Source organism: Pectinophora gossypiella, chromosome 9 (assembly GCF_024362695.1).
Source record: "Pectinophora gossypiella chromosome 9, ilPecGoss1.1, whole genome shotgun sequence".
NCBI lineage: Eukaryota > Metazoa > Arthropoda > Insecta > Lepidoptera > Gelechiidae > Pectinophora > Pectinophora gossypiella.
In genome coordinates, this window is record NC_065412.1 from 9,564,001 (window position 1) to 9,586,831 (window position 22,831).

At 35.8% G+C, this 22,831-nt stretch overlaps 2 protein-coding genes across 6 annotated transcripts in view; both read right to left on the bottom strand.

The window, feature by feature from the left end:
* Positions 1 to 8,115, bottom strand: part of LOC126369470 (fatty-acid amide hydrolase 2-B-like) — a 31,070-nt gene extending 22,955 nt beyond the window's left edge. Inside the window, exons 1-2 of one of the 2 annotated variants that reach the window (XM_050013885.1) lie at positions 7,842 to 8,115; positions 7,674 to 7,724 (exon numbers count right to left, since the gene is read on the bottom strand). The gene's annotated coding sequence lies outside the window, so the exon portion shown is untranslated. Of the gene's footprint in view, positions 1 to 5,311; positions 5,421 to 7,673; positions 7,725 to 7,841 lie in introns of those variants that run through there. The other variant, XM_050013886.1, reaches the window with a different exon arrangement.
* Positions 8,116 to 8,925: 810 nt separating this feature from the next.
* The window catches only part of LOC126369476 (myc box-dependent-interacting protein 1), a 43,234-nt gene continuing 29,328 nt past the window's right edge, over positions 8,926 to 22,831 (bottom strand). Inside the window, exons 2-10 of one of the 4 annotated variants that reach the window (XM_050013894.1) lie at positions 17,672 to 17,807; positions 17,122 to 17,312; positions 16,322 to 16,426; positions 15,615 to 15,785; positions 14,950 to 15,100; positions 13,907 to 14,086; positions 12,827 to 13,045; positions 11,325 to 11,467; positions 8,926 to 11,093 (exon numbers count right to left, since the gene is read on the bottom strand). In XM_050013894.1, the coding sequence (XP_049869851.1) occupies positions 11,013 to 11,093; positions 11,325 to 11,467; positions 12,827 to 13,045; positions 13,907 to 14,086; positions 14,950 to 15,100; positions 15,615 to 15,785; positions 16,322 to 16,426; positions 17,122 to 17,312; positions 17,672 to 17,807 (1,377 nt within the window). In that variant the 3' untranslated portion in view covers positions 8,926 to 11,012. Of the gene's footprint in view, positions 11,094 to 11,324; positions 11,468 to 12,826; positions 13,076 to 13,906; positions 14,087 to 14,949; positions 15,101 to 15,614; positions 15,786 to 16,321; positions 16,427 to 17,121; positions 17,313 to 17,671; positions 17,808 to 22,831 lie in introns of all 4 variants that reach the window. The other 3 variants (XM_050013893.1, XM_050013895.1, XM_050013896.1) reach the window with 3 other exon arrangements.

A 22,831-nucleotide genomic window follows, 5' to 3' on the forward strand; every position in this document is an offset into this window, starting at 1 on the left:
ATAGGCGCAGACCTCGAGATGCGGAAAACGGCACGCGAATACCATTACCAATACCAAACCCCTATACGATTGAGGCGAATAGGTACTGTTGCCGAAATATCGACGATAGTTAGACTATCGATTATTGGTCTTGAAAATCATCTATACTATCGATACTACTTATCGATAGTACTTGCAATTATCAGAAGCCTGGTGTAACGAAGTATTGATCTAAATGAGCTATCGATATTTTCGTTAACCTATCGATAGTGGCCTATCGATAGTCAACACTAGTAGGAACACCCGTGGTCAGCAACATAGATTAAATTATAGTACTAACATCCAGCAGCGCAACGTACGTAAGTATATCGGATGTTCATGATTTTCATACACCACCATCTTCATCTAAGAACTAATTACCCTTACCTATTCTGAATTAGGACTCGTAAGGCGCTATAATCTGTGCACCATCACATTAAAGAAAGTGATTTCCGACTGTTTAAGTAGGTTTTCCTTGAACGGTTACATTAAAAGTTTAATTAAAATTAGGGAGATCGTATTCTAAACATTTTTTAGAAATGTGTCTTGGAATACAGCAAGTAGGTGTACAAGTAAAAATAAGAATCAGTAAGAGTATAAATTAAGTGGAAACACGGAAAAATTAAATCAATATACTGTATGAGATCGAAGGAATTCTCTTTGATCGAACGTATCAAATGTAATTTCGGATTTTCATTTCAAGCAAGAATTCTATCGGTTCAATATTTATTTTTCCTGCCGCCGACAGTAATTTTGTTCCATTTCTGGTCTGAAATAAAATGAAAAACGTAGTGTGGTGTAGTTTAATACCTAGTTTTCCTATGGGGAAATTGTAGAACTCTAACGGATCTTTGTATCTATTACTGGTTAGTAAACTGTCACAAAGTATACAGGGTGTTAGAAACATCGTAACGAATACTGAAGGGAATGATTGAGACCATGATTCTGAGTTAATATCACGTGGAATTTTCGTTACGATGTCACTTACACCCGTACAAGTACATACAGTCATGAGCAATATAACGTACCCACTTTAGAACCCTGTCGCAATTTTACCTTTAATGGGACTTAAGGTTTAATTTGTCAAACAAGTTAATGTGACATGGTTTCAAAGTGTATACATATTAGTACTCGTGACCGTACAAGGAGCCATACAAGTGCGTATGGGTGTTATTGACACCACAACGAATACTGGGGACTAATTCAGACCAAAATTCTGAGACAACGGATAAAAATCTCAAGATATGTCTTCTTACAATTTAAATTAAGTAGTTAATGCTATTTGCGGCTAATCCACAATAAGTCCTGAAAAAGAAATGTTCATGGATGCAGAAATCTACTATACCCACCTATATAATAACCACCTATATGTATAAGTAGATAGATAGTAAGTGTAGCGATAAATAAAGGATACACAAAAATCAAAAGTTCATGTCCTATTTTATCCAGTTAAATCTGGTGTTATGCGGAAAATACATTGTTATCTCGTTGGTTTTGACCAATACAAGCGATATGCAAATAAGAAGATTGCTTATACCTTTGTCATCTACTTGATGTAATAAAATGGTTTTTGTACGTGAAGTCTGATAGGAACGAGGCCCGAATTTCCAGACACAAAAGGGTTTTAAATTTTAAAAGGCATATTTGGGATTTAAGGCCAAAAAATAAAAGCATGAAAAAACAAGGAAAATATTACCCGTTACTACGGGAAAAGTAACGGTAATCCATTCCAAGCATTGGAGATGTCACCGTAAAATTGTAAATAACGTTAGATTATAATCTATCTCGCGAGATTGTGAACTGTCGAAACATTGTGAAACGTAATATACTGCTTACAATTTAACGTATTATTATTCGTCAGATTATAATCTATCGAAGTAAAACTGTTAAATCACAATCTTACAATTGTCAAATTGTCAACTGTCCGACGGCTGTCCCTGATTGGTCGGCCTTACAGTAGACCGTTCTGTGTCCATAGAGTTAGGAATAAAACACAGGTGTCAGTCAAATAAAATAAATGCTCTTCAAGATTGTGAAATCAAGTACGTATTTATTAATTATTTAGTAAGTAATCAATAATTCTGACATCACATGGTAAGAAAAAATGTATCAAAATTAAAAAATCTGAAACGTATCATTCAGTATACTTTTCGTGTGTAAGATAAACATGTTGGCGGCATAGGGGTGGCCCAAGGGCCACCCCCGCCGCACCCTAACCTACTGTTATGCCTTGTAAAAATTATGACAAAACACTATTATTCTAAAAAAGAATTATGGATATCTATTTATTAATCCCAAAAATAAGTTATACCTAACAAACCAGTATTCCTAGATGTTATTATGGGAAAGTAAAACTATTATGCTAAAAAACGTTATGCAAAAAGGATTATGATAATTAAAATTATGACAAAAACATTTATGCATTTTAAGAGAATCCCAAATTAACATTATGCTCACTCTAATAGTTTTGTAACTCTATGGTATAGCACGCGAGGTGCGTTTCGTATCACAATTTGACGGTTTCACTTCGATAAATTATAATCTACCGAAAAATAATACGTTAAATTGTAAGCAATATGATACGATTCATAATTATTCGACAGTTCACAATCTCGCGAGATTCAAATCGATAGATTATAATCTAACGTTATTTACAATTTTACGGTGACAGAGACATTACAGGAAAATATATTATGACAATCGTTAAATAGGTACCTATATACTCCTGGAAATATCCTTGTGTGAACATAACCAACTTTTACCTTGATTAGAGACGGTTGGAAAACACACGAACGAACTCACTGTGTAATTAATTACTAGAGTTGGTTGTATTCCAACTTCCAACTATGTACCTATGCATTTTTAATTTTAAAGTTTCTTTCACTAGGAAACTGGTGGATCGCTGGCTATTAATAAATGAAACTATACTCGGTACTGGCTACCGGCTATAAAGTTACGCTACCGGTATAAAATTACGGTACCGATTTGATTGAACACAACATAACACAAGCTCATGACTATAATTCCCAATTGGCCTAATCATGTACATCAATCACAAGATGAAGTGAGTATTCACGCTTCACTTGGTGTAAGGTGGTCATTGGTGGTGCCGGTACCTCTATTTATCAATAGCTAAAAAAATAAAGACTATACTGAAATTTAAAATTTCGGCCAAAAATCGATGAATAAGTAATTAAGCGGTATCGTTATTTTGAGGAGCTCGGTGGCGCAGCGGTAAACGCGCTCGGTCTGCGATTGTTGAAGTTAAGCAACTTTCGCAAAGGCCGGTTATAGAATGGGTGACCACAAAAAAAATTTCATCTCGAGCTCCTCCGTGCTTCGGAAGGCACGTTAAGCCGTTGGTCCCGGCTGCATTAGCAGTCGTTAATAACCACCAATCCGCACTGGGCCCGCGTGGTGGTTTTAGGACCGATCTCCCTATCCATCCATAGGGAAGGCCCGTGCCCCAGCAGCAACTGATATTTTTCGGTTATCCAAGACCTGCTAGCTATAATGTAGTGGATCTAGGTGCCTACTAATAGCTCAAAATCAATCAATGTAGAGATGCGGGGTGGATAGATACCTATAGTAACTAATCATATCATAATACGACATCCGGGTAATATGGGTTATCTCTATCAATACTCGCCTTTAATGCCTTTACTGCGTACCTACTAGGTATTTATCATTAAATAATGAAAGCTTAGCCGAGCTTGGAACTAAATAGTGTCAATAATCATGAAGCTTTATATTGCCCTGTGTTTTGTTTACGTTCGTATCCACGACCGGTGGCAATTTAATTAAAAAGTTTTGGTAAACTTATTCCTCTTTACCGCAAGCACGACAACATATAGCATGTGTGCTGTAGCATAATTTAATTAAAAAGGTCTTATATTTTCCAGAATGAGTTTAAAACAAAACACGCGTTATGCGAATGATAAGAGAGTTGTCTATAACAACAACATAAGGCCTTACGAGAGGTACATCCATCGCAATATGAACTAAGTACCCCCACCTCACCGAGCTTTCTGTTAGACTAACGTGATAGGTGATGAGCCGTATCGCCGTCTATAATGATCGAGCAACGGTGTTAGTGAAAACTGCACTAAAGATAAATTGATAACTATTGGTGCAAATTAACAAAACGGTGCGGATCCAATCACACAAAAGAAAAAAATATAGGTAGGTACCTACAAAACTTCCCAGAATTATGTCTCAGTTTCGGAAAAACGGTATCGAAAGAAAAGTCACAGAGAGACCAAATCAATAAAGGGTCGTCATCCCAGCCAGACAACTTCAGTCACCTGAAAGCCAACACGGGAGCAATACCCTAGCTGGTCTTTGTTTGTTCAACAAAGAGCCATTGCACAAACCTACCGAACAAATAAAGGGTGTTTCTTCTTTATAATTAGTGCGATTTTCCAATATTAGTATTTGCTTGGAATCGGAAGAGGTTTTGAATCGGATTCAGTTTATAATGCGGTCAGTTCCAGTACGTCCCTACCTATTACCTATAGCATTTATAACAAAATCTATATTTGTTTTAATATAGATACCTGCTTCTTTTTTGTTTACAAAATTAGAACAAAACGTATCTTCGGCAAGCAACTTTCAAAGATAGGTACTTCATAGAAACATACGTACGGCCCCATAAACCACAAGATGACCTACCTATGTAGGCCAAAAAGATTTTGAAAACCATTCGAAAGAAGTATTTAAAACTAAACAACAGTTTATAACTTGCATTAAATATTTATTCAAGCTTTCTGACTATACCGTGCAGACGGAGTAAAAAGCCAACTGAAAGAATAATGAAATAAATGTCAATTCCCTGGGGAGCGGGGATTTAATAACATTCCGTAGTCATATTCAGGTCAGACCACAGAGTCAGGTAGTTTAATGCAATACCTACTCTACTAGATTGACACTACAGTCATATTGCATGATGGCTGGAATAGTGTAGACACTTTAATATTAAATCATTCGATCGAACATCTTGAAACTTTGAAACGTTGTGAATTTCGCGACGTAGGACCTACCTTACCTACCTACCTAGATTTACGATAATTTCAGATTTATAGGTACCTATAGGTAGGTAAGTGCTTTAAATGTATGTAGAGTTCTTATAGATAATTAGTAAGGCAAAACACTACGCATTTTTTAATCTTTGAAGACACAAATTAGGTACCGACTAATAAATTACCTATTTAAACTTTTTCAGGTTCTTTTAATATTCGATTAGTACCTACTACAAATATAAACAATTTCAAACAACAAAAAAACAAATACCTACCTAATGATTGATTCCGAGAAAAAGGCGCGATGTATAAAAAAATATTGAAGTGGCACTAGCACTCGAGCTACTCAGCCCGTGGCACGCGGCAGACTAGCGCCCGCTAGACTGCTTATCAGGTTCGCCCGTGCCTCTCACAGCAGTGAAAAGAGGAAAAATAATGGTATCGGAGAAAATAATGAAAGCTCGCGTAGCCTTCTCGTGTTGTATCGTGTCTAGTGTCGAAACGTAGTGTACTACATATAGGTAGGTACTTGGATATATTAGAAGCATTGTTTCGTATAGATATACCTATACCTTATTCATGTGAAGAAATATAGAAACAATATATAGAAGTTTAATAAATCAGATCGGAAGTCTAAGTTTAGTATAGATAGTTGTAAAAACAAATTATCTACAGTTTTCCAGTTTCGTATAAACTTGAAGGTAAGTAGGTAGGTACCAATTTTTTTTGTTACCCTCAAGACCAGGGGTTGCCTGACAGAGATTGCTGCCAGTCTGTTTATAAAACCACCTTTTGTAACTATGTTTTCCATATGTTTTTGACTGTAAGTAGGTATAGTATAATCAATTGTAGTAACACAAATACTTAAAAATTATGAAATTTATGAATTACCTATAAATAGTTTTTTTTTGTAGGTCTCAAACCAGACCAAAAAAATAAACTATTTTTTTTTGTAAACTCTACTGTACCTACCTACTCTACTGATCAATACTTTTCATAGAATTATTTAGGTACTCCAGAAACTAAACTAAAACCCCAAGGAAAGAAAAATGGGAAAATAAAAAATACATCTCTTTAAAAAACAACTTGCTCAAGACTTTCCTACGTGAACTCTTTTCATATACCTACCTAATGTTAGAGAGGAATAAGATGTGTCAGAAAGTTAGGCAAATCTCTTCCTACTTAACATAAAATTGGATTCTCACCGTGAACACAGCTGCTATAAAAGAAATATTCACTCTTCCTTCTAGTATAATACAGTTGTGTCATATACATTGGATATTTTACATTTCATTTTAAAGAACATACATAAAAAACATCCCAATGAATTGAAAATAAAATTGAACTTCTACCAAATTCAAATTCAAGAATATCTTTATTCAGTAGGTAACATAGTTACATTTTGAATCGTCAATTTTTACATAACAAATGTCTCATACCTTTCTTTGAAGTCGGTTAAAAAGGTAATGTAACGATTATTAGCTCTGAAGAAACAAGTAGTTAACAGCAAAATACTTGGACCAATCTAGTCTACCTACCTACACGGAAAAAGAACATTCATTGAATAAATGAATTAATTTTTTTATGTATAATATAGAGTTCAATAATGTCAAATATTTTAATAAACATTAATGCCTGACATTTTAATAAAATACCTACCTATTCCAAAAGTGAATCTTACTCTTACTTATAATCTATTTTATTGTACAGGTAGGTACCTATTTTACTTTTATAATTACTATGGTAACTAGATATTTTAACATTGTTATTATTCACAGTGCATTGTTTTCAATTAGTCACTATAAAATTATGGATACACACACACGCACATTGAATTTGTATGCAGATAGTACTCTTAGTTGGTCTTAAATAATTACCACACAAATTGTGAACTTGGTTTAATTTCTGACTTTACAGGATTGGGATTTTGCCTGAGCAGTGTTGCCAGGCATCTGGATAAAATAGGATATAATTAGACTATTTTAACTATTCAAAATGAGCATGGGCCAAATCAAACAGAGCCCTTCTTTTGTTAGGCTTTTTAAATTTAACCAGTTATATGGTAGAGTGAGTGATGCAGTTCATTAATGAATAATTCATAATAAAGAAGACTTTGTCATTCCATTTTATTTTTACTTCATTTTAATTCACCAAGATTTTGAAAAATGATCATAAAATCTTGGTATTACATTTTTTTTGTGTTCATATACTAAGACACATAATCCTTAAAGAAATAGGATGTAACTTACAGCATTTTACCCAAATGCCCGGCCAAACTGACTGGTCTGTCCGGTATTTGGTTTGATGATCAGAGTAGGTACCCTATGTCTGAGGATACATAATTAAGTTTAAAGTGCCAGTAGCAAGGACAAATTTGCATATGTTTTGCCTGTTCACAATAGCTATTATAATATTAAATTTAATGTCACAAAATCTGGATTTGTTCACAAGCACATTGACTGATTTCCAAAGATATTAATTGTTATCTTATAAGATTGTATGCTAACATTGTTGGATTAGGTTAAGTGCGTATTATGATGTTTAAATAAATACTTGGTCGGATCTGAGGATACTGGTGACCCCTAAGTATGACCTATCCTTGTCCTTTATCAAACTACTAAAAAATAAAAAACTTACAAAGCAAAGGTACTTCATGATTGCCATTGGGTTTTCCAGCACTCTAATAGCCTAAACAAACAAAACAAAAAATAAAATAAATTCAACACAATTCACAAAAGGTACATAAATACTAAGCCAAACAAACCAACATTTTTATAAATAAATGTTAGTTATTATAGTACTTACATTCAATATTTCTGCAGATTTATATTTATAATTCTGTTGGATAAAATAAAGATAAATTTATTTACTGTTCACTTTTTAAACACTCCGATACGTAACAGGTACTTTTCACACACGCACATAATATTATTTATACAAATATAGTGTTTTTTCGCGTATATCGCACATATTCAGGAACACAAAAGAACGGTTTTAAATATTACCATGATGTTTTATGTCTATAAATGTGTTATAACTGTTAATAAATTAAATTCTAGTAAAATCGCGCAACTTCCCCAACAAATCAATCAAAATTCTACGTTCCGTTTCACTTTCGAACTTGTCGAATTATATGGCCGAAAAAGTAATCAAAGTTGAAACTGTTAGGAGTTCGCGTGAATAGGAATGTTTTTGACAATTACGCTTTCGTTCAGTAATTTATTTATTCTTAGATTCACCCAGCGCGCAAAATTTAAAATATGACTATGGAGAAAGAGATAAACCTAATATTAAATTAAAAGGGATCATTTATGAAACACAGTCACAGATTAAACAGAACAGAAATAATGTTCCCGTGATATTCTATCCTACGATTCCTGCCTACTTTGTCGTACCGCAGTACACCGTAGTCATCATTTTTTACCCCGTAGTCATCATTTTTTTGTTAATGATAAAAGATGCACGTCTGTTGTCCATGAACGAAGGAAAATCTTTACAGCGCCATCTATATTGTTTTTGAGGAACGTCCCTCATTAAAACTAAATTATTATTATTAGAGATAGAGCATGGTCAAGTATAGTCAAGTAATAAAATTCCCACCTAGACTGTCGACTACCCGTCCCTTTCCTTTTCGGTGGATAAGTGTAGTAATTGAAAGGTGTCGACTGGAATCAGCACCAATGTATAGTAAAACCTAGTAATACGTACTTTTGAATAGATACCTACTCATGCAGTCTCTGTACTTTTGAATAGATACCTACTCATGCAGTCAAATAACACTGTTGATTGATAATTAATTATGGGAGGAGTGTATTTTTTTGTATTCTGTTTTAAAATTATGTATGGTATGGTAGATACAAGTAGGTCTGGCAAAATAAAAGGAATCAAATTGTGAGAAACATTTTATTTGCAGTTGTAAAAACTGTACAAGTCCTAACAAACTTATAAATTAATCTATTATGGACCTTCGCATGGCACTGCTGATATAAAGCCACAACTCTCCAATGTACGGCCGGCAACACAGCTACATACACCATCCACTGGACAGCCAGTAGCGTTGGCGTAACTAGCAGTGTTCGCGTGTGTACTCCTAGGCTACGTTGCAACTTACTTTCTCAACATTTTCTATAAAACATCAGTCGATTTATATTTTTTCTTTAGAAAATGTTAGTAGATGTTCCTAAAAACAATGTTTCTTCTACTGATTGTAGGGAACTATTACGAAAATATGGCTTTTTATTCCATTGATAATGTTACTGATGCCATACAAAATATATGAGTAGGATTCTTATCATTAGTGATAGATAAAACAGAAAATGTTGGAAACTCGTATGACTTCAATAATTCAACACACGTTTCACTCGCTCCTTATCACTAAACATGGGGCAAAATGTATAAAGTATATATGTACACTTTCTAAGCACCGTTTTTGACACAGGCAATTGTATTGTAATATCAATTATTTTCTGGGCATTGTCCGATTAATTATACTAGTCGTTTCTCAATACCACTATAATAAAAAATCTGTATAGTTTGATACCATTATCTTCTAAAGATCATTTTAATATAACCACTGAAAAACGACTAATATTTAACAGTTAATCAAAGCATTCTTATTCTAAAGATAATTGAAGTTAGTCAGTTCACTATTACGGTTAAATTGATTTAACAAAACATAAACCTACTTAAATAAAAGTTTACCGACTCGAGAATAAGAAGACATGATATATTCGAATTAATCACTACATTAAAATCGTAACAATAAGATAAAGGGTCAACAAAAACTCTAAAATCAATTTTATATACATCTAAATTTCTGATTTCATAAAATGATCTGAGTTTAAAGACATAATTTGAATATGTAATTCAGACTATAGAAAGTAATATGAAAATGTTGATGTGATTTTGGGGGCGTTTAATACCTTAACTTACAATATAAATTAACTCACACGCGTGAAATCGAGCTTTAGCTAAAGAAGAAAATAATGGGTTCTGTGAGGTTCTGACCTATATTCGACGGATGCGGACTTTCAAAAAAGCTGACATCTAAAACTATAGACAATCAATATTATATTTTCAAATGCAACCCAACACTTTCATTATAAAATGCAATGTGTGAATGGAAATAATCAGAATACAGGCGTAGAATAAGACTACCGCAGTTGACATAGATAGCCCGGCACTATTATGATTTAATACTGAAAATGGAAATCATGATGAGAAAACGTTGTTCGTAAAATATGTATAAAACAGTATTGTTCGTCGGCTTACCCAACTCACGTTAAGGTCACTTCCCATTTACATTATTTATATAAACATGAGCATTTTTATTAAAATTTATACGCAATTCGATATTTATGTGCCGATTATTGTCAAAACGATTATAAAGTAAACAAGTCAAAAACATTAATTTCAATACAAAATATCTTTAAGCATCATATTGTTGTTAATCATAAAATTAATCTAGTAATTTCAATTATAATACATATTGGACGTTTAACCCTACACCATACTGATAGTGACTAAAATGATCTTAGAATACAAATGGTATATACAGATTGTTACAAATCATTATAATCGTTAAATAAAGTAAACGGGTAATGTATTAAATCATAATTCGTTGTAATACAACACAAGTAATAAATAATAGATATCTATTAACATTCAACAACTAAAATCTAAAGTTATAAACAATTATAGCGAAGTGTTCCGGGCATTCGCGACGTTCCAAAATTTTGAATTTGAAACGTTTGGAATGCGCAGAACACTTCGTCTAAGACAGGTTCGTTCCCAACTGTACCGATGAGTTTCGACCGTTCACTCACACATGTAAAGAAACTCATGGGTATTGCGTTGAAGGTGAGCCCGACGGGTACGGTGTACCAGTTGGGTTCAGCTCGTGCCGCACTACCCCAGCGTCCTTGGCGTGCTAAGTGCGGTGTAGCCGGCGGAAGCTACACCGATAGCCGCGACACCTCATATTGGCCGCGTAAAATTCGCGGGGAACATGCCCTTTTCATTGGTCGATTCCTTTATGCCCATCAACCAGCCTTCCTCCTGTAAACAGAAAATAGATTAATAATCATTTTCTCCTCGGAGCGCATAATATTATTATAATATAAATTCGGTGTGAAAAAAAAAACGCAACAGGTGATCATTAAAATACCACCAAAGGGGTTAGGGCGTAACGCGCTACACAGCAATCGCGTCTCCTGTGTCACCAGAGCACTCATTAACAAATATTATAGTGCAATACCCAATACCTACTAATCATATACACTAACTAACCTGTTCTTCAGGGTCATCATATTCGACGACGCGAATGATGTCGCCGACTTCGAAGGACAACTCGTCGCTGTCTTCACGCGTGTAGCGGTACGTAGCACGCACGCGGTACAGCGTGCCCGGGGGCAGGCCCGCGAGTGTCGCCCCTGCAAACGATACGTTTCAATTTCAAGGGAATAGCGGGACGTACGAAATAGTGCGAATGGGAATATACTATATCCTTTTCATATTGCACAACACGATAACGAATAATCTCAAACCTCACCGTTCTCTGTATCACTGGTCGGATATTCTCTTTCATATAATTTATTTAAGAGTTCGATAATAATACAGTATTGTGTAATGTGAAACGGGTAGTCCTCGAAGTAACAGTTAAAGACAGTCTCTGGTTCGACAATAATCGTAAGGGAAATACCAGTTCAATAATTTAACAGGTAGAGATAACAATTCCAAAAATTTTACTATTTCTTCTGATCAAAACTAGCCATACATATACATAGGGAAATCGATAACTTTTTGAGTCGAAGTAGGACAAGGTATATCGAAAAATAAGTGGTTTATTTTTTATTTAGTGTCATTTGTGTGGGTTTTAATTACAATATTTTTCCATAGGTTTTTTTACGAATAATATATTAAGACAAAAATATATAAATAACTGCGTGTTATTAAAAGCAGAAGCACACACAATATTAATAAGCCATACGTAAAATACATAAATAGAGAAAATAATACAATATTTACACATACATACCGAATATAAAAGTCACCTGATCAAGATGAATTAGAATATGAACACAAGATATTAACATTCCGTATGGAATAAATAAATTCTGAAGTTATTTAAGAGCCGCCACCGATGTTTTTTTTTACAGTGAAGATCAAGGATTGTTCACATTCGTACAGAAATTATTTAAAAATAATTATTTAAAACAGAAATCATTTATAGATTTTGAATTTTAAAAGCTTCTATTAAAAACCGGACTTGAAGTAGGTTAGGTAAGCGGACCCTGTAAAAAACGGGACAACGCTGAGATATGATGAGATTTTGAAATCAAAACATCAATGTAGTCCAGAAAGACAAGAAAAATACTATTGTGCTTAAAAATACTTATTGAAAAAAGGACACACAGATAATAAAACATACTACAAGCATAATTGCTGGTGGTAGACGCAGTTTTCCATAATGTTTGTGAAGTTTGCAGTATGCACCCAAATATGGAACGTCAATGGAAGGAGATGAAGCGTCAGCTATGCGAGCTAAGCCTAAACTAAATTAGCTCGCGGTCTGCAAATTATGCTTAATTGATATACTCGTAACAAGCAACTTTTGACAGGCTACTCGCATATTTGTGTATTTTTTATAATCTGTAGGTTTTATGTCCAATATTTTAAGAATAACTGCTACTAATTCTATCGTTTTACAAACTTTCGTTTTATTTATATCTCTCTCGCCGCTATCTAAGTAGTAGGAACAGTGAACGATCCTCCATCCCTTTCCAACTCACCGACAGGTATATCGTAAACGTCGTCTCCTTTGCTCTCCTCTTTCTGCGGACTCTCCTTTGCTACATCTACTTCTTTTTCTTGTACCTCTTTTTCCACTGCGTTACTATTCTTGTCTTGTGCGTTAATGTTCTTTTCTTGTGCGTTAATAGTCTTGTCCTTTTCGATACTGTTTGCCTTCTCCGCGTTAGCGATCGGTTTCTCCTGGGCAGGCGTGGACCCTGGGAGAACGGTTGCGTTGCCTACATCATCTGAACGATTTGTAGGCAATGTTACCTATATTGTCTTGCGTACTTAACTAGCATACCCAACTAAGGCCTAGCTTAGGGACTTATTTACAGAAAATATTGAAAATAAAAGATATATTTTATTATGTGAGTGATATGAAGAGTGCAGTCAAATAAAAATAACATGACATGCGACTAACTACGTACAACATCTATAGGCGTTACCTTGCCTTGTAGTCGTTGGCTTTATCTGTAACTTACTCTGATGAAGATTGGTATGATCTATTCATACAACAATCTTACTGTGAATTGAACTGTTCACCTTATGATTTTAGGGTGCTCCTATTTTACATCATAATTATGTATTCAATTGGTATTCCGAATTAAGCTAATCTATTTAAGATGTTAAAAGTGATAGATAGATAGCCGTAGATTAAGATGTAGTTTGTTTTAGATTGTCAATCATGGAACATTTTTTTCTGTTAGTGTCTCATGAATTGATAAGTTACCTATTACGCTGTCATGGCGTGTCATACACTAAAGTCAAAATAATTGTAAACCTCTTATAACGTAGCATGATTAGAATGACAGCAGAACAGAGATATGTAGTACATCGCCCAGCGCGAAAGAGACGAGAGATATGTCTCTTTCACACGAAACACTGGACGGATACATAGTATCGTTAGGTTAGGTTACATTGAGTAATGTTGCCAAAGATGCTAAATGTAAACATCGTAGTGGAAACCAGCTTTATTTATTATCGGTAGACCCCAATAGCTTAGCCTAATTCGGAACCCTACCTCACTTGTAGAACCAAATCACCGTGTAAAAAAGTAATAGGCTGACATAACTTACCGGCAGGTATGTCGTAGAGCTCTTCAACCTTCTTGTCGTTTTGTTCGCCGTTGTTGTTGGTCTCGGCGCCGGCGGGCGAGTCCGGCGGGGAGGGCGGGGAGGGCGAGGTGCGCGGTGGAGTGCGCGGGGAGCGCGGCGCGGGCGGGGAGGGGGACGAGTCGCCGTTGAGCGCGGCCGGCGCTACACGCACACACACGTCACACATCACATGCGGCACACTTACTTAGTTAGGACGCATCGTTATGCTCACCTGGTACTTCTTTTCAGCGAATATTGCAATTTATTTCTTCAAGGATAATCAGAAATACAAAAACTTTCGGAATTTTCATCACCAAACCAAAAGTCCGAGAGTCGGTTCCCGATTGGAAGAATTCAGATGGGTAATCAACCGTTTTAAGTTTACTATAATCAATTTATAAGAATCCAGCGAGATAACTAACATGCGTCCTACAAAACGTTTACCAAACTTGTCAAGACGAAACATGAAGCATTTTACAAAAGTTAGATTCTTAAATTGTATAAATCATTTAATAAGTTAATTTCAAATGCTTAATGCTTCAAGTTCCGTTGTAAATGCTCAAAATAAAAACAATACCACATGATTATTCTATGTTAGTCAATTCAAATGGACAGATCAAGGCATTGCTGTCATATCAACAACATCACACAAGCCAAAATTTCGTTTAGTTTGCAAATCTAGCATCTAACCTAATTCAATTCCTAGGATAACCCCTTAGATAATAATCATAAATGTGTTATGTGTGTGATGCTTAACAAAATGGCAGATACATTTTTGGTTGTCTTTGGCTTGTTCTTTGACTTTTAATTTTAATTTTGTACATCTAAATAAAGTTTCTCTAATTCGGGGTTTCCCAGTGGCGCGAATTTACGCAAAGAGTGAAAGTTACCCATAGTGCCGAAAATACACTGAGTCCTAGAGTGGTAAAGCCTGAACTGAAATCTTCTTCAAATCCAATTCCTATTTTAAAAATAGTGTGTGACCTTACTGGTTAAAGTTACCCCCGGTATTATTCTCTACTCACTCTGCACAGTGTTGGTGGGGGACGCAGCGTTGCCGTTATGCGCTGGAGAGATGACCGGGGAGACGTTGTTGGCGATCGCCTTCTTGCTGTACGATCCGCGTTGACATTCGTTTGCTAGCTTGTCTGTGATGGCTTCCAGTTCGTTGAATACCTGTAGATTGGTAGGAGGGGTTTGATAATTACAAAAAGAACACGAAAATAAAGGTAGGAACCTCTTCAGATGTGACTTTTGTACAAGTGTTACTATAAGAGGATCGTTATGAATTGAGTTATGTCATAAGCGTCAGTATGACCTGATGACTGAGTTTACAATGTTCATACCGACAGTCGGTCTAACGTTTGTTTTTATATTATTTATTCGGTTGAATTTCGTGCGCTTAAGGCCTAATTCCTAAGGAGAGAGAAAAATGCGTTAATAGTAACAATAAAATGTATCGTTATTTTTCGGAGAAGAAAGACACAGTCGTATTGGAAAGAAACTCCTAAATAATAAGAGCAATAGGAGCAGTAAAATAGTGGCTAATCGTGGGCCTTTGCACGTGTGCCGACTAAATCCAATTGAAACTATGCCTTATCCATCTTAGCTTTGGTGGAAACTTGCATTAAAAGCAATAGACACAATATTTCGCAGTTTTAAAAACTTCAACACTAATCTTAGGCCTCACCTTAGAGCTCTCAGAGTGGAAAAGTTGTTCGGCGGAGAAAAGAGTTTGCAAATTGTTGACGTAGAAGAGGACGCGGGAGTCGTATAGAGCGGGCAGTTCGTCGTGGAGTTCAGAGTTCAGTACTTCGTATGTGCGTTTGGCTTCTTCCAGTTGTTCCCTTCCTTTTGTCACCTGGAAAATTAATTTCGTTCGGATAAGTTCATTGGACTTTTCGAAAGTTGTTCTGGAATGCAATAAACCTAAGAACGAAAAATAATACACAGACTAAACAGAAACATACATATAGAATCAAAAATCTTATCCCCCCCTGGGTCTTGATTTAGTCTAAAATGGCCGTAAGGACAAAGAGGGGAAGGCGCGCGCGGACTGTCCGTCTCGATATGGTAAAAATGAGACTTGTATGGAGAATTCGGAGTATAACAAAATAGAAAAAGAATGATAGAAAAATGATTTGCAGAGTCCCTGGTATTACAAATTCTTCTGAAAATTTCTTGTAGTCTTCTTCCATTCAGTCAAGTACATTTAAAACAGCGTTGGTGAAACATTTATACGTAATAAAACTAATCATACCTTAACATTCGATCCATGCATTGTCTAAGAGAAAAAGACAATTTTCAGTCAAACTATTGCGAATACTAATCATTTAATCATTTACGAACTTGTAGAAGTCTATCGACTATTATACGATACTACGAAAATATGTATACCTTAACATCATCCCTTCTCTTAGCAGCGTTGGCCTGTAGGTTCTGGAAGCTATGTCTTTGGCTGTCGTAGTCCACCAACTTGCGCCCTCGTTTTTCAATCTTTTTCTGAAAATACCAAAATTATATTGAATAAATAAGTCTTTCGATTTTTATTTGTTTTCAACTCACAATTAGCCCTGACTGAATAATATTTTTGAGACTTGCTCACTCCCAATCAATCTTTATTTAATAAACATTATGAAAAAATGCATATTTCTAGCCAAGAATATTCAGTAGGTTGACGTTCTGCTTTGTTTATAGACTTCTTATAAGGCTCACCTATTATTGTGTACACTACCTTGTTGTAATACAGGTTCATTTCATGCATAAGTATGTTTTTAACTTATGCCCTGTACTGTTAGATAGAAAAGAATCGCTCGGCCAAATACCTATCGACTGATACATCACTATGCTAATGAATGTCACAATGTATCATAATTTATGTACTGAACTGGGTCATTCTGTTTAATAGTACCTATATGTAGTAAATTTATAATTTCAATTCCTCCTTTTTGCTTCTTCGCAGTAGGGTAAAAAGACCAAAATAAGAATGTAAAAAAAAAGTTCCTCCTCCTCCGTGCTTCGGAAGGCACGTTAAGCCGTTAGTCCCGGCTGCATTAGCAGTCGTTAATAACCATCAATCCGCACTGGGCCCGCGTGATGGTTTAAGGCCCGATCTCCCTATCCATCCATAGGGGAGGCCCGTGCCCCAGCAGTGGGGACGTTAATGGGCTGATGATGATGAAGAATGTTCAACTTACCCTGACCTCCGGGAATTGGTTGGTATACGTGTTGAGAGGGATCAACACCTGGTCTCCCAGCTTGTGAGAGAAATCCTGCCACAGCATCTCCATATTTTGCGCCTGCACATACAATAGGTCATGGCCCGACCACCCGCTCTCGTACGCCTCTGTGATCGCTTCCATCAGCGACTTGGATGCTGTTTGGACCGCTGGAATTTTACGATTGATAATCAGTACTGTTTAAAAGTAAATACAAATATTTTTGTTCTGATAGTGGACTTCCCAGGAGGTGCTTAACATTTAGATAGGGTGGGTAAGAAAAAGAGATCCATTTACGTCGATCTTTGCAAACCATTTTCGCTTCTTTCACTCATGTCCAAAATCTACATACATGCTCGGCGGTGTAGACTGGTGGTCTTGGCGGTCAAACAGGCCACTTTTAAAAGAATTGGTTTCCGAATGCTGCTTTTCACATGAATTGAATTTCGAGCTTATCTGCTTCATTCAGGTATATCTATACCACACATAACATTTGTCTTTAAAATAGTTGTAATAAGTAAAATGTTACCTCGTATACATCTGATGTAGTTGTTGAACTCCTTTTGCAGCCTCGTGGCCTGCTGGTGCTGCCGGTTGAAGTTCTGCAGGTGCTCCTCGAAGATGTCGTCGAGGGTGCGGTCCACCTTGCCCAGATTCTGCAGCAACTGGAGGCAAAAGACAACGGGCTGTTAAGGTTGGAGGTTCTGAGAAATTTGCGAAAAAGCTAAGAAAGAGGACACCTAAAAAAGGAAAAAATAAACATTGATGGTCATATCGGGAGCGGTTAGGGATTGGAATGGTGACTGTTTAGTAGATTTAAGGCTATTACGACATATTTATTGTCAAGTAGGAAGCCTTCGGACTTAAATAAGATATATTTTTAAATGTGTGGCCATTTGTATAAAACCAGAGTACAAAATGATAGCGATATTTGGTAAAGCGCAACAGACAACTTACATGTAGCGGTAATTGCTGAGAATAGTACATGGTTTCATCACACCAAATGCTCGTAGTCCCTGACTTTAATGTCTTACGTTTACGAAAAACAAATCAAATGCGTGTCATGCAATTTTGTACTATATGAACCATGGTTGATGTATGAAACTTTATTTATTTTAAAACATGCCTAATGGTTGAAGGTGAAAATTATCTAATCTTACACGTCAAAATCTTTTGACAGTATCAAACTACCCAATCAAATTAATTAAAAGTGCGAAATCCCAAATCACGCTCATTACGCCTTCTCATATGATAATTTGTGACGAAATCTGTCGCATAGCGCATGCGTAATGCCATACATGGGCTCTGTAGGTGCAGACTTGCGAAAGGCAGAGGCAGACATTTTACGATAGTTGTCACACCCACTGGCACATTGCACGGATTGAAACTACGCAACTTGCTAGAACAGTGGAATGTCATACTTGCATACTACGAGTAAAGATGTTTATATTATGTTCTCGTTAAAATATAATAATGATAAAGAGGTAGATAATGGAAGACCTGTGTCTAGCAGTAAATCAATTGCTGGTACTTAATAATAATGAAGAAACTCAGTATGAAATCTGTTTAACTAGTTACATACTAAATCTGCCAACAACGAACGAGCTGGTAGGAATGAAAACGAAACTGAGTATTTTAAATACAATGGTTAGAAAGTGAGTCACAATGGTCAGACAGGTTGATTTTGTTAAATATACTTGCGTAATTATGATAAGTTATGGATTATTAATAATATTGGATGACATCATGAGACGATGGCGTGAGAAGGAGACGAGTAGGTTGTAAATAAGGATAATAAGAAAATCTAATTAAAGGAAGAAAATATATAGCGAGTTAACGAAAGTTAATAAATATAATAATAAAAAATTGTTTGATGTCGTTAATAGGGAAACTTCAAGCCATTCAAGCGCCACCATTCAAGGATAGAATTGTCAACAGAGAAGTTTTCTGGACAGAATTTAAAGATTTTCTGTAAATATTCAGATCTAAGTTGTAAATCATAAACTAGTAAATTATCTTCAAGCTGCTTATCTAACAGAAGATATAACATTAACAGGTGCTAACAAGTTAAACGTTCACGCGGGTAGTTTGCAAACAATGGGCCTTGTAGAGATTGTCGTCGCAAGGTCGTCTGTCGCGATGACTGATTGCTTGTGTGCTGGTTTGAGGACGAACGCTAGAGCAAACTGGTTCCATTCAAATCTATCAAGAGGTTTGTTCCGTACAGCTAGGAATACTAAACTTCAGGTATGGTTTGAAAGTTTTGAAGACTCGGTGCGTATTTCACGTTTCGTTATGTGTACTTAGTAGAACTTAATTTTCTTCACAAAATAAAAAGTAGGTTTTTTTTACCCAGGGTGTGTCAAGAGAGTTATTGAGGACAGTAGAGGTAAGATGATTGGACACTTAATAAGACATGACATTTAAAAAAAAACATATAAGGGAAGGTGGAATGAAAGAGAGGACGGGGAAGATCCAGAAGAGCTTACATGGAACAAATTCAAGAGAAGGCGATCGTTGTGTGTTATAAGGAAATCAAAGAATTGGCCTTTGATAGAAAAGAGTGGAGAATATTACATCGACATACACGTGGTTCTTAAATTCATAATGATGAGGGTGTTAAAAGTCTATCCTATACTTGTTTTCTCAATGTAAGTGATTATTCTGTTCACTGATATTGCATTATCAAACGTGAAAGCTTGCGCGGTGTGTAAACGAGTATTATACGACAATAACGGAATGAAAATGACTACTTACTAATGCTAATTTGCTTTTATGTCATCGACCGGCCACCAGGCTTCCATTGTTCAACCATAGATGCCTAGATACGCCCGTATGATTCAGTCATAGATTACAATTCAAATGTTTTATGTAGATATACATGCACATTTGTTATTTTGTAACTGGTTGGATTTGATTTCATAAATTCCTGACACTTTTTTACTGTTGTCTATGGTTCAATCGATGATTTCGCTTTAGTTTTAAGATTATCGAGGTTTTTTCGAAACGGCCGCGTTTGAATGTATGTTTTACTAACATTAAAGTTTCAGTAATGTCTGTAGTTGTTTTTACAACACCTATAGGTAGGAAATGGATTGTGCGTTTTGCAACTGTAATTAGAAGCTGAAAATACATTTATACGTCGTTTAGTCACGTTGACCCATTGAACACATGCAAAATGTTAATGACAAATTGCATTATGCTGTATTTGCTACATTACAAAATGTGTTAATTCGGGATTCAGTGTTGCGCGTATTTCCCGACAAAATTTGGAAACATTTTCTTTTGGACAAACCAATTAATTTCATCGTTTTTGTAAGTTCTATAGTTATCTTCATTCGGTCATAGTTGCATCAAAGCCATACATGCTGTACTACTACTGCCCCCAATCGACGGAAACATCTTAGTTACCAAGTCGTATAAATCAACAAATATTTTTGTGAGTGCGGGCGCGTATGCTCCTGACAGTGGCTATACGTCCGCCATGACTTCACATCCGCCGTGGCTTCCTTTCCTTTCGTTTTCTGTTGTCGTTGACCGAGGCCTCCGATTGCAGCTATTGTCTCACAAATCCAGAGAAGTCAGCAACTTTGTTTTACTAAAGTAAACCAACTAATTAAATAAATTCCCTCGTTTCGTCGATAATTAGCTAGGGTTGAGAATCCCTGACCTTTTTTCGGTGGATTACGGCAACGATGCAAGTAAGTAAATGTGTGTCGTAGTTTGTCCGAAATAAATGTTTTTGTTGTTACCTTTGAGTATTTTTTTCTTTTTTCAGAATAAATAGACTCGGGTATCATTTTCAAATCTTGTCCATTGCTGGTAAAGTATGAGTTAAATCGATTATTTATTGTGATTTATAAAGTAAACATGAATAATTTTGGATAACTGTTAGATGTTCATGGCTGTCGGTTCTGGTCGAGTGATTCACTTAAGAGGCTAAGGTCGTGGTAAGAAAACAAACTACTTTTAAAGGTACACTGTATCTACACAGCTGTTATCTATCAGCTGATGCAAATTATACAACCTACTATGTTTCTTTATTTCATTGCACAATGAAAATATGTTATAAAGTCGACAGTGGAGAAAAACACAACCGTTTATAGCCATAATATATTATAGAAGAAAGATTAATGTTCGAAAACATAACAGATTCTAATTTCAGATCATCTGGACTAAAATTATCCTCATTCACTAGATCAAGGTGAATGAGTTTTTCTAGCAAATATCAGGGTTCAGATTGATATAGCCAATCGTAATTTACCATAAATAAATCAATAATTACGACCGATGATGGTCACGGCCACGCTTCTGAAAGCAATAACAAATCTTCACTTCCATCAATCTTCGTTCAAATGAGCGGAAACTTTCCAAAATCCAATCGGAAGTACCAATCAGAGATGCGGCTAGGGCTGTTGGTTAATATCCGTTTAAAGTTAATAATCCGTGTAACCGCGTATTAGTGGCTAGATTCTGACCCCGAGTTTACTGTAGAGGCAGACTGCCATAGTAATAAAATGGCATACCATAATAAAATCGGATTAGGTTGAATATTGCAGCTTTTGTTTCATTTTGGCGTACCTGTAGTCAATTAGGTCCGAAAATAATTCTGCCCAGTTATAGTTAGATTACAAACGCAGTGTTGCAAGTACGATTCTTTCACAAGGCGAACGTCGCAGTTACAAATGCAGACGTGTCAGTCTTCATTTGTTTAAGAAGGATGTACGATTCAGGTGAAATTGATAAGGTCTTGTTGTGTAAAGTCCGCTCAAAAACTTTTGAACGTAGTTGTTTGCAAACAGTCATGATTATATCCAATAGTTCCTATTTTAGCAGAATCACGCCATAACATTGCCAACAATTATAAGAGTTTAATTTAAGTATGTTTTTGGGATTTACCACGGATTTGTAAGCGAGCCGCAAATTCGTATAAATCAAATGTAGCGGCTAGAAGCACCGAGAAATCTGTGCTGAATAAATTGCGTTCCGCAATTTGATGCCTTCCTTCCTAAGTTTCGAAAATGGGGTTTCGCCAATGTTTAAACAGAGAAACTGACACACAGAGACTGCCATTACAGAAAACATGATTTCAAAGTGTGGATTTTGAATAGTGTTTGGTCATGGTAATTTTGATGTTGCTTACACATGCAATGATTTCAGGGAAGTCAGGAGCAAAATCTTTAAAGAGACTTATACTGCTAGGGTGGGGATACTCTATTAGACTTCTATATTCATCATTGTGAAGTGTTCCTTGCGTCTGTAAGACATACATTTTCTATTAATGCAACAGTGAAAGTATTACATAATACGACTTCCAGAGAATACTCTTTTTTCACATTAACTTTCTCTCTTTTTAGCCGTGTAGGTGCAGACAAATTTCGTAGGTCAGGAAGCTACATGACGTCGCTTTTGGACCACCAATCAAGTTGGGTGTGACTATGAGATAAAAGATTTGAATAACAAACCATGCTGATCAAAGGCGTGGTAAAATATTTGACAAGCTGTAAAGTATTTTATTTGAGTAGATAATAAAGGCAAATGCCATCAGACAGTACTAACATTGACACTTATTTTACGCAACAGTAATAGTCACTGCGTTGATGCTTAAAAATGTAACCTTTAAGCGTTCTACAAAGACGATCGTACTAGAATAGACAGACTGGATGACATAAATACTACTTGACACTTT